This window comes from Schistocerca gregaria, chromosome 1, assembly GCF_023897955.1.
Source record: "Schistocerca gregaria isolate iqSchGreg1 chromosome 1, iqSchGreg1.2, whole genome shotgun sequence".
Lineage (NCBI taxonomy): Eukaryota > Metazoa > Arthropoda > Insecta > Orthoptera > Acrididae > Schistocerca > Schistocerca gregaria.
Genome location: NC_064920.1, coordinates 831,548,762 through 831,567,619, shown reverse-complemented (window position 1 = coordinate 831,567,619; position 18,858 = coordinate 831,548,762). Strand labels below are relative to the sequence as shown.

At 39.4% G+C, this 18,858-nt stretch overlaps 1 protein-coding gene across 5 annotated transcripts in view; it reads right to left on the bottom strand.

The window, feature by feature from the left end:
- Positions 1–18,858, bottom strand: part of LOC126272043 (E3 ubiquitin-protein ligase Bre1) — a 263,497-nt gene that overhangs the window by 113,532 nt on the left and 131,107 nt on the right. For all 5 annotated transcript variants that reach the window (XM_049974561.1, XM_049974569.1, XM_049974584.1 and 2 more), the window contains exon 10: positions 16,928–17,113. In XM_049974561.1, the coding sequence (XP_049830518.1) occupies positions 16,928–17,113 (186 nt within the window). The remainder of the gene's footprint in view (positions 1–16,927; positions 17,114–18,858) is intronic.

The following is an 18,858-nucleotide window of genomic DNA, read 5'->3' as shown; positions in this document are numbered from 1 at the left end:
ATGATTGACTGATCTGGCCTTGTAACATTAACCAAAACGGCCTTGCTGTGCTGGTGCTTTGAAAGGCTAAAAGCAAGAGGAAACTACAGCTGTAATTTTTCACTAGGACATGCAGCTTTACTGTATGGTTAAATGATGATGGTGTCCTCTTGGGTAAAATATTCCAGTGGTAAAATAGTCTCCCATTCAGATCTGGGTGAGCTACTCAGGAGGACATCCTTATAAGGAGAAATAAAACCGGCATTCCACAGATTACAGCGTGGAATGTCAGATCCCTTAATCGGGAAGGTAGGTTAGAAAATTTAAAAAGGAAGATGGATAGTTTAAAGTTTGATATAGTGTGAATTGGTGAAGTTCAATGGCAAGAGGAACATGGCTTCTGGTCATGTGCATAGAGGGTTATAAATATAAAATGAAATAGGAGTAATGCAGGAGTAGATTTAATAATAAATAAAAAAAAGCAAGAGTGCAGATAAGCTACTGTGAACAGCATACTGAATGAATTATTATAACCAAGATAGACATGAAGCCCAGGCATACCACAATAGTCCAAGTTTATATGCCAAATAGTTCCGCAAATGATAAAGAGATTGAAGAAATGTATGATGTAATAAAATAAATTATTCAGATAGCTAAGGGAGACGAAAATGTAATAGCCATGGGGGACTGGAATTCAATAGTAGGTAGAAAGAAAAGTAGTAGGTGACTATGGACCCAGGGTAAAGAATGAAAGAGGAAGCTGCCTGGCACAATTTTGCACAGAGCATAACTTAATCATCACTAACACTTGGTTTAAGAATCATGAAAGAAGGTTGTACATGTGTAAAAGTATTGGAAACACTGGAAGATTTCAGATACATTATATAATGGTAAGACAGAAATTTAGGAACCAGCTTTTAAATTGTAAGACACTTTCAGGGGCATATGTGGATTCTGACCACAGTTTATTGGTTATGAACTGTAGATTAAAACTGAAGAAACTGCAAAAAAAGGTAGGAATTTAAGGAGATGGGACCTGGATAAACGGAAAGAACCAGAGGGCAGAGTGTTTCAGAAAGAGTATTGGGGAATGATTAACAAGTACAGGGGAAATAAATACAGTAGAAGAAGAATGGGTAGCTTTGAGAGATGAAATGGTCAAGGCAGTAGAAGACCAAGTAGGCAAAAATTTAGGTAATTGATGAAAGGAGAAAATATAAAAATGCAGTTAATGAAGCAGGTGAAAAGGAATACAAACGTCTCAAAAATGAGATGGATAGGAAGTGCAAAATGGCTAAGCATGGGTGGCTAGAGAACAAATGCAAGGATGTGTGAATATCAAGAGCTCAGGTGGAAAACCAGTCCTAAGCAAAGAGGGGAAAGCAGAAACGTGGCAAACGAATCTGCTCCAGTCCGGAATCCTTGAACCATTACACCAACAACCTGAAAACAGCTTTCGCATCCTGCAACTACCCTCCCAACCTGGTACAGAAGCAAATAACCAGAGCCACTTCCTCATACCCTCAAACCCAGAACCTCCCACAGAAGAACCACAAAAGTGCCCCACTTGTGACAGGATACTTTCCGGGACTGGATCAGACTCTGAATGTGGCTCTCCAGCAGGGATACAACTTCCTCAAATCCTGCCCTGAAATGAGATCCATCCTTCATGAAATCCTCCCCACTCCACCAAGAGTGTCTTTCTGCTGTCCACCTAACCTTTGTAACCCAATGAAATTCACAAACCACCTTCCCTACCCTCTGGCTCCTACCCTTGTAACCGCCCCCGGTGTAAAACCTGTCCCGTGCACCCTCCCACCACCACCTACTCCAGTCCTGTAACCCAGAAGGTGTACACAATCAAAGGCAGAGCCACGTGTGAAAAAACCCACGTGATTTACCAACTGATCTGCCTACACTGTGAAGCTTTCTATGTGGGAATGACCAGCAACAAACTGTCCATTCGCATGAATGAACACAGGCAGACAGTGTTTGTTGGTAATGAGGATCACCCAGTGGCTAAACATGCCTTGGTGCATGGCCAGCACATCTTGGCACAGTGTTACACCGTCCGAGCTATCTGGATACTTCCCACTAACACCAACCTGTCAGATCTCCAGAGATGGGAACTTGCCCTTTAGTATATCCTATCTTCTCGATATCCGCCAGGCCTCAACCTCCGCTAATTTCTAGTTGCCGCAGCTCATACCTCACCTGTCTTTCAACAACTTCTTTGCCTCTGTACTTCCGCCTCGACTGATATCTCTGCCCAAACTCTTTGCCTTTACAAATGTCTGCTTGTGTCCGTGTATGTGCGGTTGGATGTGTGTGTGTGTGTGCGTGTGCGTGTGTGCGTGCGTGTGTGCGTGCTTGTGCGTGTGCGTGTGCGTGTTTGTATACCTATCCCTTTTTTCCCGTAAGGTAAGTCTTTCTGCTCCCGGGATTGGAATGATTCCTTACCCTCTCCCTTAAAACCCACATCCTTTCATCTTTCCCTCTCCTTCCCTCTTTCCTAACGAAGCAACCGCCGGTTGCGAAAGCTCGAAATCTGGGTGTATGTTTGTGTGTCTATCGACCTGCCAGCGCTTTTGTTTGGTAACTCACATCATCTTTGTTTTTAGATATATTTTTCCCACGTCGAATGTTTCCCTCTATTATATTCATATCATTAATTTGAACCCAACAATTACGTTTGTTATTGTCAGATATGATATTCAACTTGATAATTAACAATTAGAATACATTTATTATATTTGTAACAATATTACGAGAAGGCAAGTTATCTCTGACATTTCGCATTCTTATATTGGGTGGAGCCCTTTTTGCAGCACCATTCACTCCATGGAACTCCTATCTCCACCTCACCCGGTAAGGTTGTCTGAAAGCTTCTCACTGTACAGTCACTGGATCGTTAGCTACAGTATCAGCACATCGCCCAACAGTGGGGTGTTCACCACTTATTGACTACTCTCAGTCATGAACATATTTTCATTGTCATATGTAGTTAAGGACAGGAACCTCTCGTTCAAGGAATCACAAGTATGACTAAAACTGAAAAAATTGGAGGAGTTATCGAATAGTAGTGAAGCTCTAGTGGAGCAATTAAATAAATTACATAAAAGTCTAATAGTATTAACACACTAAAAAGACAAGAAGAAGAGAAGACTATGAACGTAGGCAAGATTTCTAGTATGGAAGCTACCTAAGTAAAGGCACCAAAGAAGTTACAGTCTGAACTAAATAAATGATTTACTCTGATAAGAAATGAAATGAATGATAAGAAATGAAATGAATGATAAGAAATGAAATGAATGATAAGAAATGAAATGAATGATAAGAAATGAAATGAATGAGCAGTTAAATAAGGTACATGATGAGTTGTTGTTGTCGTCTTCAGTCCTGAGACTGGTTTGATGCAGCTCTCCATGCCACTTTATCCTGTGCAAGCCTCTTCATCTCCCAGTACCTACTGCAACCTACATCCTTCTGAATCTGCTTAGTGTATTCATCTCTTTGTCTCCCTCTACGATTTTTACCTTCCACGCTGCCCTCCAATGCTAAATTTGTGACCCCGTGATGCCTCAGAACATGTCCTACCAACCGATCCTTCCTTCTAGTAAAGTTGTGCCAGAAACTTCTCTTCTCCCCAATCCTATTAAATACCTCCTCGTTAGTTATGTGATCTACCCATCTAATCTTCAGCATTCTTCTGTAGCACCACATTTCGAAAGCTTCTATTCTCTTCTTGTCCAAACTAGTTATCGCCCATGTTTCATTTCCATACATGGCTACACTCCATACAAATACTTTCAGAAACGACTTCCTGATACATAAATCTATATTCGATGTTAACAAATTTCTCTTCTTCATAAACGCTTTTCTTGCCATTGCCAGTCTACATTTTATATCCTCTCTACTTCGACCATCATCAGTTATTTTGCTCCCCAAATAGCAAAACTCCTTTACTACTTTAAGTGTCTCATTTCCTAACCTAATTCCCTCAGCATCACCCGATTTAATTTGACTACATTCCATTATCCTCGTTTTGCTTTTGTTGATGTTCATCTTATACCCTCCTTTCAAGACACTATCCATACCGTTCAACTGCTCTTCCAAGTCCTTTGCCGTCTCTGACAGAATTACAATGTCATCGGCGAACCTCTAAGTTTTTACTTCTTCTCCATGAATTTTAATACCTACTCCAAATTTTTCTTTTGTTTCCGTTATACAGATTGAATAACATCGGGGAGAGGCTACAACCCTGTCTCACTTCCTTCCCAACCACTGCTTCCCTTTCATGCCCCTCGACTCTTATGACTGCCATCTGGTTTCTGTACAAATTGTAAATAGCCTTTCGCTCCCTGTATTTTAGCCCTGTCACCTTCAGAATTTGAAAGAGTATTCCAGTCAACCTTGTCAAAAGCTTTCTCTAAGTCTACAAATGCTAGAAACGTAGGTTTGCCTTTCTTAATCTTTCTTCTAAGATAAGTCGTAAGGTCAGTATTGCCTCATGTGTTCCAACATTTCTACGCAATCCAAACTGATCCTCCCCGAGGTCCGCATTTACCAGTTTTTCCATTCGTCTGTAAAGAATTCACGTTAGTATTTTGCAGCTGTGACATGATGAGCCTGAGACATTAATTAATCGAAATCTCATATAAGCAAGGTTGATCAGAGATATCAGAGCTGAATAAAGATTCGCTGAAGTAATTTGTGCTCCAAATGTTTTAGCTAGTTTTGAGGAATGCAACATGCATTAGTTGAACGGAAAATACAGCAAAGTTGAATTTTTCATTGCTACACTTTAGTCTTCGGGAAATACTGTAAACTGAAGTATATGACTACTGTAAACCTCAGTATGAAAAAATATTTACGCTGCAGTGAATACATAAGTAAAGAAGTGATTTTTCATATCACCACATGTCAAGGAAGTAGGCTTACCAGTAAAGATATTCACAGGTACACTGTTGTTAAACTTTAGGATAATAAGAGTGGGAGCACAAATGAATATTTAAATGAAGCTATAAGCCTTAATGAGTTTTCTAAGGAAGATGTCTGTTTTGACTATGGTGTAATCCTGGAAAGTAGAGCTATGAGTAGACACACTTAAATGTACACTCTTTATAGTACAATTAAAATTACTCGATATTTGACGTCTGTCACTTGCCACTACAGTGTTGCCACATCGGCTACCAGCTACCTCTTTGTTATAGATGAGACTCAATATGGTAGGTCACTTCACAAATGGTGTTAATGTGTCACAAAGAGCAATGTTGGAAGAGGCTGCCATGAGGTATGTTGAAAATTCAAGATGCTCTATCGACAGCTGCTTTAAGCAATCAATGACTGAACTGCAGTGGATGTGGCATTTTGTAGCCCTGCATTTCAACTCATGTCCTAAGCTAGCCAAAGCCTCATGATATGCTACGTATCTGAGAAAATGGTGGTCAACAGTCTGTGGCAGAACCAAAATCACAATCACTTTCTTTATGGCAATTAAAGTTAACCTCAACATTATATATATAAAATCAGCTTCAGCACTAGAAACAAACTATTTTTTCATTATCATTGGCTAGTGCTGCCTGAAACTATCCACACACTACCTACACCAGCTGCCACATTACCAACTGATGTACAGTCCTTGTTCATACTTGGTTGCAGATTACAGGTGACACAGGCAGATTCCAGATGAAAAATGAATGATAGACCAAGAAATAAAAGCAAATAAAAATATTATGATGAAAATGACTTGGCAAAGAATTAGAAAGAAAAAAATTACATTGAATCCAATTAACTGAATAAAAATAATAATCAAAGTCTTGATTAGGTTTTTTAAAAAACACTCCAAAAATTCAGCTTCGCCTAATTTCGTAGGAAGCTTATCTAATATAAGCCGATCTTGGTAATGATGCTAACTGTATATGTGGTGCTGAATCACATCTTATGTGGAGTATCAAGCAGAGTTTAGTTAGTGTATGAAACGAGTGTATTTCACTAGCATCAGTGTGTGTGTGTGTGTGTGTGTGTGTGTGTGTGTGTGTGTGTGTGTGTGTATCATTTGTGATGAAATACAAAACAAACACATCAAGAAAGCATGCGGGACAAGGACCTGGAAGTGAACTGACCAATTATTGTGGCAGTTAGGCACCAATGAACAGTTTGGGCGTAACACTGAGCACTCCAATGAAGGAAATCAGTTCAAATGTGTAAAGTGTCAATTATCAAGTTATTTGAATCAGAATGTAGTTCAAAGTTTTACTGCAAGAAGTATATGGGTTGATTATTAAGCTATAAATACACGTTTCATAAATTATCAAGTTATTCACTGTTTTATTGAGAGAATAAGATTTATTGATGTATGACACTGTATACTGCATCAGTCATTCTACGTTACTTGGAGGTATACTGTATCTAACAATGAGGGTGGCATTGTTCAATGAACTGATGGGAGACAAAGAATTAACATTCATTTACAATTCAAACCCTGGTGGAGGGTAGGTGACCTGAATGCACAAAGAAGCATTACTTATGTAGTGTTACTCTCATAATCCATGCCCGAACGAGAAAGACTTTTGTTTATTTCGTTAGTTAATTACTGAGGGTTATATAATCTGTTACTGTCATTATTATTCATTGATTCTTAAAACAGAAAGGTGAAAAGTTTATGTATTTATGCAACAAAAAGTATCTATTAGGTGTCCACATGTTTTCATCTTCTCTAGCAGGAAGTTAAGTGTTAAATGTAATCGCTGGTCATTAAGGCGTGGCTGACTATTTGATTTACTGGAGTTAAATAATAAACAAATATTAGAAGTGTTGAAGATTTAGTTTGAAGATGTGTAAAGCAGCCTTTACGTGGATTTTTCACGAACGTTATAAATATAAATGTCAATCAATTTTACACTGACCTCAACCATGTTAACAGATAATAGAATACAAATACTACTTTTTGTTAAACAATTGGAGGCAAAAGGACCTTATATAATCATTTAGTTTTTTTTCTTTGGGGAGAGAAAAAAAAGAGGAAGAATTTGCACTGTGTTAATTCGGCAGAGTAATGTCCATTGGTAGACTCAATTAATTGCTTCATTACTTTATATTTAGTTTACCATGGAGAAACTTCTTTCTCTTTGACTACACAACTGCCTGCAGTCTACATTTCTCTCTTAACCCAATGGCACATGGATCGTGCTTTCCATTGTCAACACTCAGCAAGCCGGGTTCAATGTGCTGCTGAGTGCTTGGATATGATGCTGCTTGTGCATCCGGTATGTGGGCCCGACATGGAGTACAAGATGACAATGGGTTCCAATGGCAGTTGTGGAATGCTTCCACTTCATAAATCACACTGTTTATGAAATGGGCATGTGTAAAATTTCTACTTTAGCTCCATTATAACGCTCATTCCCTCCACCGTTCTTGTGCAAGTCAAGTTTTTCTGTCTATAGTATACATAAATAAGAACTTCAGTATCCATGGGCATGTTTTAAGGCAAAAAATAAAGTATCATGCCCAGTCAATAAGGAAATTGGCTTATAAAATTTCCGTTACAAATAGAGCGATACAAATTTACATTAATTCTCCACAGAAGATAAAAATTATTTCAGCATTCTCGTATTTTAGCAAATCTGTAAGTTCACTCTTACCAGCAAATATTATACTATATACTTGAATTAAACTAATAAGAAAGTACCAGAACCTATTAAAAACAAGAATATCAGAAAAAAAATTTAATGTAGTGGGATGCGAACCACCACACGACACTTCTTGTTACGAATCTGTAACACTACTCACTGCATTAATCTGATCACATCTCTTTAGTAGACATTCTTAGCATGTTACCACCTTCCAAAGTTTTAACCGTACCTATGTTACTAACTGAAATTTAATTATAACACACTGTACCAAGAACAATGCGTTTTTGATGGATCCACATTGTGCTGTTGCCTTCAAATGACATACTCTCATAAAACGCAAGTTACAGTAATTCCTTTAGTCTGTATGTGGTGTTTGTCATTTTTTACAACAGATCATAAATTAATTATGGGTTTTTGAGATATTCTCAATTTGCTGGTGCTTGAAAATGGCATGTATACATATGAGCTTCAGCTGAATACCTGTATGGTGCCTCACAACTCTGTACTGAAGGGAGACTGTGTGCATGGGACATAGGCGACGTTCTGCCATCTCATTGGTCAACGTTCAGACACACATTCAGAATATCTGAAATGCTAGATATTGCTCTGCATATTCAGAAAGACTCCCCAACATGCTATTCCACTCTATGACATAAGAAACTTAGCACACTTAACATTTGGACATACTGTCCGTGTGCTGATGGCTTTGCTGCTGTATCTTATAGTGTGAAAGTAACAGGGAAAGCCTGCTATTGAAGTATAAAGAACGTATATTGGGGCAATTGCAGCCTGCTTTCACAGGTAATGCCAAAACATGGTACAGAGGAACACGCACAAAAGGCGTATTGATATAGTGTGGGTTTCACATTAGTTGCATAAACCTGTAACCCATCAAATGAATGAATGATACTGACAGTTCATGCAATTAGATGGCGATGTTGCCAGGCTTGGTTTGTGAAACCCCAAGTCTGGTCTCTACTATTTAGATGTGGTAAACACAAAAACCGTGACAGCATATAGGTTGTATTAATTCATTTACAGTTACTACTTGTAATATCCAAACTCAATAACTTGAAAAGCTATCTACTATCGAGATTGAGATTTTCACTCTGCAGTGAAGTGCGCGCTGATATGAAACTTTCTGGCAGATTGAAACTGTGTGCCGGACCGAGTCTCGAACTCGTGACCTTAACCTTTTGCAGGCAAGTGTATTGGAAATTGTGATTTTTGTGTCAAAAATTAGAGCAATTCAGCCTTCTTCAAATCTTCTCTGAGATCCATGTCTCATCTTTTGAGCTCTGATTAATACTGTCTTTTCTTCTTGTCAAAGCAGGTGTCTCATGTACAACTGAATGATAATGGGCATTATATATAACAACCACTGACAGTCTTGTCATCCTGATCCACTTCTGTAAAATACACTGTTCATATCTTCTTGACTATCAACTAATTTTTTTTATTTTTTTCTTTAACCAAACATTAACAGGCAATTTGGTACAAAACCATTTGATGTATCTGAATATAAAACAGTAACTCATCCTCCTTTTTCAACAGACACTGCCATTGTCTCCTCAGGTGTTCCACCACTCCAGCCTCTAAATAATGAATGGCTAAATTAACTCAAGTTTCATCTAGCCAAATTATAATTTTGAATGTCACACCCACACTACTGCACTAAACCCGGAATCTCCTGCTGACTGGGCAGTTGTGTTAACCAACGTGCCACCCAGACACAGTGTTTATTGCAACTGTGCAGACTATCTTGGCACATTTCTCATCCGACCCAAACTACCACCTGGCGCCACCTATCCGCAGTCCTCGTTTATGTCCTCTATGCTGGCTACTGTGGCAGTTCCACAGGAGGTCTGAACCATTCTGCATGGTATCTGCTTCAGATAAATCCGAAATAACATAAATAAAGCATTCAAGTAATTTATTTGCTTTTATGGGCAACAAGTCCACCTTCTTCAGTGCAGATGCACAATTACCTCTAACCACCTGCAGGAATCTAAAATTAGCGAGCATGGAGGACATGGATGGGGACTGTGTATAGGTGGCATTAGGTGAGAGTGTGGGTCAGCCGAGACGTACAGTTGCAATGAACACTGCGTCCGAGTGGTGCAGTGGTTAATGCAACTGCCTAGTAAGCAGGAGATCCTGGGTTTGAATCCCGGTCCAGCACACATTTTCACTCATCGCTGCTGACTGTGCATTAAGTTCCGATGCAGTCGACATCGACAGTCCCTTCCCTTTACTTTCCTTTCTTCCAATCCACTTTCAATTTATATAACATGCACCTTTGTTTAAAAATTTGATTCCTCCAGGATTCAACCTCAGGACCCCTACGTGTCAAACGAGGATTCTACCACATAGCCAAGCTGCTTGTCAAAAGACCACCAGCTTAGTTTAGCATATTAAAAATGGTCAGAAAACTTCAAAAGTTAATTTTCTCAAGTATTTCTGAGAGTTGCATCAAACTGCTTTGGTAGAGCTATATTTGAGTTCCAAACTTCATGTACCATAAATACAAGAAGATATAAAAATCAGAGAGCTATGTGGTCCCCCTTGTGAGAAACTTTGACCTCATGAATACTTGATTCAGGCCGCAGTTTGATGACCACTGCTATAAACCACAGTACCACACAAGCAAATAAAAACATATAATGTGCAGAATACACTGGCAGAGGCTTTTTATAAACATATCTAGGTTGCTTCCACATATACCCAACTACCATACAGTTCACAAGCAACTAAGACATGAGAGCAGTCAATTTATGTCACTTCAACGCACTACTTAACCTACCTATACAGATTCTTTCAAATTTGATACATGCAATTATCCAGATATGAGCTGGATTACTACAAATTTGCAGGGGTATATGACAATATTTGTGAAAAAGTTTCAGACCAACTAAGTTCGGAAATTGTGTGAAATTTAAAAATATAAAAAATGCACATAAATAAATATGGCTTCAATCAAGTCACAGCAATGAAACTTATAAAACTGAAAAGCTAATTATTACAGTTTCACACTGATATGCAATATGATAAGTTTCAAAGAATTTTCACACACAAGGTTGAGATTTGCAATGACATGAATTTCCTTGTCCATACTCATTTCTGAACAAAATATTACTGCTTAGGTTCAGAAAAAGTAGAAGTAGTTGTAGAACAAGTCATAAAATATGTGGCTGTAATTTGCAATCTGTTGATTTAACCCAATCTAAATCTGACATTTGGTTAAGTGTTTTAATCATGCACAGCATCAGAATTTGGAGAGGCAAGCAGCAGCCCTGTTTGACCATTGTCATGCAACGTGATGAGGTACAGTAGGAGGGGACGCACGACTGCTCCAGTGGGTGGAAGCCAATTTCCACTGAGTGGAGAAACAGGCACCAGGAATGTTGCAGAAGTTTGGTATATGAATACTTTCAGGTCAAAACTAAAAAGTAAGATGCAGTTTGAGGGGAAAGACACCCCTTGGCAACAGTATTATGGACTTGTCCATATACCTGCAGTGTGGGGGAAAAGAATCAGTCCTCCTGGAAAAATACCTATTGTACGAGACAGATCGAACTTTAAATTATCAGAAGAACGGTTTCAAGTGAATATATGTGTGGGTTACTGTTGTGACACACAAAGTAGCTTAATTATGAATATTAGGAGATGTGACATGTCTGACATCACAGGCTGAGAAAATGTTACAAATTGGGGTAGCGTCCCTTTTCTGGGCAGATAGTAATGGTTGTTGGTGGAGTTGAGACCCTGCAGCTGGTCGTGCTCAAACTTGGCAGTGCAGTAAGGTTAACTGTTAATTCATGTTATGTCTGCGAAGTATAACCACATTCAGTCATGCAGGAAGTGACTTTGGTGCTCAAAGTTATATTTTAAGTTATATTTTAACCACCACACATTTAGACATGGCTAGATCTCACGACCAAAGCCTACATCATGCTATTGTGTCATGTCTCACACTGACACCTGTAAGTAGGGCTACACTTGTTATCTTACTGTGTATAAGCTCAGTGCTGTGGTAAATAATCGCAGATGGACTTGTGGTTATGACTGAGTGTGGGCATCTAATAGTTGTGGAGAATATTGTGGGGCATGGTGCTAAGCAGTATTAGAATTGTCCTGGCATTACACTTATAGTTCCGCATTGCAGCTTATTTTGTATGATTAGCCCTCCGGAATCACTAGTTCGTCAAAGTTATGTTGGGGAAACTATAGCTTTGAATTAATGACTTCCATGAAGATTCCTTGAATTCTCATGTCAGTTGCATTTATCTTTGATTTGAAAACAATACTGATTTATAGTAACTTAACTGGAGAACACAGGGTCTCAACAATATAGTCTTTTTTCCTATCTCCTTGACCTTCATTTCACGTACTCCCCAGAAAAATGTCATACAACCAGATAGCTGTGTAAAATTTCTTATCATTACCCATGATTCTTTGAATAGAATTGAGGAGAAGAGGAGTTTGTGGCACAACTTGACGAGAAGAAGGGACCAGTTGGTAGGACATGTTCTGAGGCATCAAGGGATCACAAATTTAGCACTGGAGGGCAGCGTGGAGGGTAAAAATCGTAGAGGGAGACCAAGAGATGAATACATTAAGCAGATTCAGAAGGATGTAGGTTGCAGTAGGTACTGGGAGATGAAGAGGCTTGCACAGGATAGAGTGGCATGGAGAGCTGCATCAAACCAGTCTCAGGACTGAAGACCACAGCAACAACAACAACCCATGATTATTGTACTGCTGTCAGTCCCAAGCTGGAACTGACCGTCTAATGGTAATATCAAACATTTGGCGATCTTAAGTTTGACTACTGCATACTCAAACAAAGGCTGAAAAAAAAAAAAAGCAGTCAACAGCAGTCACTATTATTCTGATCAATTGGTGAATATTTCTTACATTGAACACTTTATCAGTCTGAGAGACTTTTATTGCCACCAATTAGCTTATTTCATGGATGAGGATTGTTTACTCAAGCTGCATTGTATATGTGCTGTGTAGTCGTATTTGGTAGTATGTTGTATAAAAATAAAATTCAAATCAAAATTATATTGTTACAATCCATATAAAAAAGGTAACAGAAGAGTACAGAAGAATTGGAGGAATGTTCAGGGGTAAACAGCAAATAAACATCCTGATGTATTGCCAGTTGGGAACATTTGCAGAAAATGTAGAAAGCAAATATGACAAAACCCACCAACCCTTGCAAGTGTAGCCTCAGCTGTGCTCAAAACTTCACAGAAAAATAGCATCACATTTGACATTGAATTCTTTAACTACTATCCTTCAGTATTCAGGTGAATCTCCTGTTAAGAAAAACAGAGGCTTCAGTGAGAGAAAAAGTAGCACAAGTTTCGACTGTATTTACAAAGAGCGGGAGACTAAAGAAAATCAAGAAAGAATTTTTCACATCAGACTACACAGTATAGACAGTAAAACAGTTAGAAGCAGAACATGATATTTCGCAACACCAAATCCAAACCCAGGTAAAACAATGTGTGAGGAAACTGTTTAACCTGTACATTATTGTCACTGTAAACATGAGTCCTGTGAGGCCATGAAGAAGAGACTGTCTATGAACAAAAAGAAAAAAGAGAACATAAGCTGAAGCACCTAGTGTTGCACTACCTCAAGGAGGTGTATGCATATTTCAAAGACACATACCTAGCTTTAAAAATTGGATTCTCAAAATTTTGTAAATTTTGGGCAAAGCACTGTGCTCTTGCCAATGCCAGTGGGACCCATGCTGCCTGAATGTGTGTGCCACAGCAAAATATTACAGTAATGATTGAAGATCGTAAATTTAAAAATCAACAGATGATTTCACTTAGAATATAAGCCTTGAGTTTCCAACAGCTGCTACCATAGTCGTTTATTACACATCAGAAGTCACAGTTCTTTAAAATCACTAACGAAGAACTGAAAGTAAATAAATATCATTTATTACAGAGAGGCAAATAATGAAATACACCATGTCACAAGTAGAGATATCTGACTGCCTCCAACACAACTTTGTGTGTGTGTGTGTGTGTGTGTGTGTGTGTGTGTGTGAATGTGTGTGTGTGTGTGTGTGTGTGTAAAAAGGGGGGGTGGGGGGGGGGGGGGTGGGGGAGGCGTGCATGTGCATGTATGCCCCATGCACATGGAAGCATTCTAAAAGTAGAAAGAATTTCATGTATCTGTCCTAACATCAGGAACAATGGCATTTTTTTGCTAAATCGCATGGTAAAGAATCTTGTGATGTAAGGAAGGAAGAAAGGAGGATTAGGGAGTCAAGTCCTGATGACAGCATAGTCACTAGAGACAGAGCACGTGCCATGATTGTGAAAGAATGAGCTGTATCCCTTTCACAGGAACCATCCCGGCATATACCTGGATGATTTAGGGAAATCGTGGAAAATCTAAATCTGGATGGCTGCATAAGGATTTAAACCATGATCCTCCTGACTATGAGTCCAGCGCGCCAACCGCTCTGCCACCTCGCTTGGTTTTTGAGAGATAGTTGCAGGGACTGTAAAGAGATCACCTATGCTTGCTAGCCTCAAGTGGCATCATGAAAACCATACTTTGACACCATGACAGTTGTTTCAGTAGTGGAAAGGAAATATTCCTTCATGTGTCTTGCAGTTCACATCAGCTTTTCAGCATGATAAAGGCACTGTCCAGCTGAAGCAACACTGCAAGAATATGAAGTAGATTCCAGATAACCTTAAGCTTCATTGTATAACACATATTTTTGTTTTATATATAAAAGGCATATTTCACTTTGTTAGTGAGCAGGGTTGGGTGCTATGGTGAATAAAATGATATTAACAGACATACATGGATCTGTTGTCTGCACTGGTGGTTGCATACATCTAGGATCTTATGAGGTTACAAATGTAGAACAGGTCAGCCTTTTGTCCAACAAGGATCATCTTCATCATTAATGCTTCCAGCCAAACGAGACACGTGTTACAGAAGATGTAACATTCTCACAAGACTGGTTCCAATGACACAAACTGTAAAGACATACACTCTCCCAGTAATTGATGTCCTTAGAAAACCATCACGTTGCATATCGATGTAAAGTTCCATCCTTAGTTTTTCAATGATATTTTTATTTTGGCTGCTTCCTGCATGAGCAGGGCTTTAGCGAACGATAACTTCTGCATCAGGTGTCTTCCTAGAGCCAACTGACACTAGCACACACTAGCGCAAATCTAGAATTAGATAGAGGCAAATAGTTCTGCTGTATGCCATTAGACTGCGCACACTGCCTAATTGCAGCTGACAACTGACAGTCACTTTCCACAGAAACTCACATTTCAGATGACAATTGGCCATTGTTAATTTACTGCCAGTGCTTTTACAGACTATGTTCTTAAAATAGTCAATATTCTGTATTAAAACAATAGCATTTGTGAAACAATGTTTTTCGCAGAAGTACAGTTCGCGTAATTAAAAATGGACTGCTGGTTAAAATATGGCTCGTTAAAATGTGACGCTTAATTCAGCTTTTTTTAGGTACTTGATACAGTGATATTACAAGGTACCAATCATGCTCAATAAGGGGGTCCTCGAGAAAATTTTGTTGGGAACCCCTGGTCTAGAGTACAACAATCTGCAATGCTTGTTCATCTCTTACCTTCACTCAAGGTCTAAAAATGGTAAAGAAGAGGTACAGGAGTTCTGTAGTAATGCTGTAAATTCCTAATATTCCATACAAACAGCACTGTTGAAACCTGCCACTGTTGTGTAACAGCAAAGTATATTTGGAACTGACAATGCCATTTCATGCAGTTCTCATCAGACCAGAGTCCTCACAAAAGTCTCTTAAATCTCTTAATTGTAAGCAGATTTGTGTCCTTTCCAACCAGAACATGAATCACAATGCACTGATTCTCACTTGACATGAATGAGAATCTAGTCAATGAACAACTTGAGAAGCAGAATGTCCTTGGAACAACACTCTTCAGAGAAATATTTGGCAGTCCTAAAATTACAGTGGCAGTTTCAACCTGCACTACCGGGAAATAGCAATACAATGTTTATTTAGCATATTCCCCATGCCCACACAGATCAGTATTGAGGGGGTGTTCTTTCCGTCTAGTACATAAGTCATTTCACTGTCTTTCTTCACTAAGGAACTCTGTTGTTGGTTATCACTGTGCAATCAGCGAACTGAAAAAGTTAAGAAATAGGAAATCTCTCAGCTCTCCCTTGTTATAAAGTACACTCAGTGATTGGTTGACACTATCAAAAACCTTAATATCCATCACCACTAATCTCCGGATGAGTAAGACTGTAGATATTCATCTTAGTGACTATAGTAACATGCAAAATGTGGACAATGTAGAATCCTTGCACACTTCAATAGCATACATGTTTTGATCCATAGCTGCAATATGATATGCTGAATTGACTAAAAATGATAACACAGTAGTAGTAGTTAAAGGAAAACACTGTAAGTGTGTCACACTTTTCCTTTTCCTAGACATGTAAAACTGGAGACCACAAATCTTTATACTTCATGTTAATATATGAGAGCATCTCATTCTCAGAATATACCTTCCCTGATTATTTCCTGTGGTACTAATTGATGACACAAAATACAACTGAAGACCACATAGAATAGCATTAAAATATAATTTGTTTTCACCACAAATCAAATTCTTTTGGAATTTTAATTTGTTCACTAATTCTGTCAGTCTGCATTATTTTGCAATATTCAACAATTGATAGATTTCAGACTCCTGGCTAGCTCTTTACTTTATTCCCAAAATATTGTGCACCTTGTTAGATCATATAACTATGTAGTCTTCCACTGCTAGAGGCATTTGACATAAAAGAAGGGTCTAAATCCAGAACAAGACCACTGCAAACATGGCCAAAATGTTGGTTTCTCCAGTATAGTTTTTTAATATAGTGACATGGTATCATACTCAGAAAACTATGTTAGATCAGATTGTTCTTTCTTTATTCCATGTGTTTATTACACAACTCTACCTGCTTAAGCTTTTTGTTTTGTTTTTGTTTTATGTATTTTCCATAAAATTATTCAAGACTCACTCTCTTGGTAAGAAGTTCCACATTCCGTAAGTGAATGCACATATTTCGTCGAACACCAACATAAAAATTCCCTACTTTTATAAACATAGTACTGTATCAATTCACAAGCAATAATACATCATTCATTTTTACAAAGGAACAATTAACTATTTGTCAATACAATACGAAATGCACTCCTCAAATTTCAGAGCAATGTACAAATTAACAGCTGGGACACTTAATTACATTATGTATTAACATACCTCTGGTTCTTCTTCTGCTCCCTCTTTCCCTGTCGTAATTCCTGGCTCTTCCTTGATCTGCACAGCATTCTGTGTGCAGCCTGTATCCTCTTCCTTACAAGACGACTCCAGGATGGAACCTTCTTTCATTTCCTGTGATGCTTGTTGCCCCAACTTCACAGTAAGATCCTCAACTTCCTTTTTCAGCTGTAAAATAAGAATAAAGAATGCATTTGCAATTCATATTTTGACTGGTGCCACAAACATAAGCACCAGAAAGAACACTGCTATTCTAAGTCTGTCAACTGCCGTTGCATAAATCTTCTAGAGAAATTCAGCAAATGATAAGCTCCCAGTATGACAAAAGATAATAATTATGGTTATTTGTGTTGCCAAACAATGGGTATTCTGTCAAATATTGCTAAAAAATTTAAAAATACTACCCACACCTTTCCTCTACTTATAACCATGACTTGTTCATTTTCTTACATAAAATCCAACATACACTTGACAGAGAGAATTTCATACTTCCGAAACCCAGAATACACGGTGTTAAAAATGTACAAGGCAATAAAAGGTAGTACTACATTTAACATGGAATTTGGTCCACTGAAAAAATTGCTCTTCACATTTTTGGTGGAAAATTGCTATTATTGTATTGGAGGCATTTTCACAGTTTGAACAAGGGAATTACGTGTTTTATAATAACTATGTGCATTGCTGTACCTCAGAAATGTATACAAAATATAGTCAACTTTAAAATTCTCCCAAAAAATTTTCTTCTCATAAAACCTGACATGTCTTCTATACATCAAACCAAATGATTTGAAAATTGTATGTAATGAGATGACTAAATCACATTTCACATCACACATTTCACATATGTAGATGTAGCTGACACACTACCAAACTATTTTAACTAGATCTGTTACAGTGTATTACGTGAAAATACACTCCTGGAAATGGAAAAAAGAACACATTGACACCGGTGTGTCAGACCCACCATACTTGCTCCAGACACTGCGAGAGGGCTGTACAAGCAATGATCACACGCACGGCACAGCGGACACACCAGGAACCGCGGTGTTGGCCGTCGAATGGCGCTAGCTGCGCAGCATTTCTGCACCGCCGCCGTCAGTGTCAGCCAGTTTGCCGTGGCATACGGAGCTCCATCGCAGTCTTTAACACTGGTAGCATGCCGCGACAGCGTGGACGTGAACCGTATGTGCAGTTGACGGACTTTGAGCGAGGGCGTATAGTGGGTATGCGGGAGGCCGGGTGGACGTACCGCCGAATTGCTCAACACGTGGGGCGTGAGGTCTCCACAGTACATCGATGTTGTTGCCAGTGGTCGGCGGAAGGTGCACGTGCCCGTCGACCTGGGACCGGACCGCAGCGACGCACGGATGCACGCCAAGACCGTAGGATCCTACGCAGTGCCGTAGGGGACCGCACCGCCACTTCCCAGCAAATTAGGGACACTGTTGCTCCTGGGGTATCGGCGAGGACCATTCGCAACCGTCTCCATGAAGCTGGGCTACGGTCCCGCACACCGTTAGGCCGTCTTCCGCTCACGCCCCAACATCGTGCAGCCCGCCTCCAGTGGTGTCGCGACAGGCGTGAATGGAGGGACGAATGGAGACGTGTCGTCTTCAGCGATGAGAGTCGCTTCTGCCTTGGTGCCAATGATGGTCGTATGCGTGTTTGGCGCCGTGCAGGTGAGCGCCACAATCAGGACTCCATACGCCCGAGGCACACAGGGCCAACACCCGGCATCATGGTGTGGGGAGCGATCTCCTACACTGGCCGTACACCTCTGGTGATCGTCGAGGGGACACTGAATAATGCACGGTACATCCAAACCGTCATCGAACCCATCGTTCTACCATTCCTAGACCGGCAAGGGAACTTGCTGTTCCAACAGGACAATGCACGTCCGCATGTATCCCGTG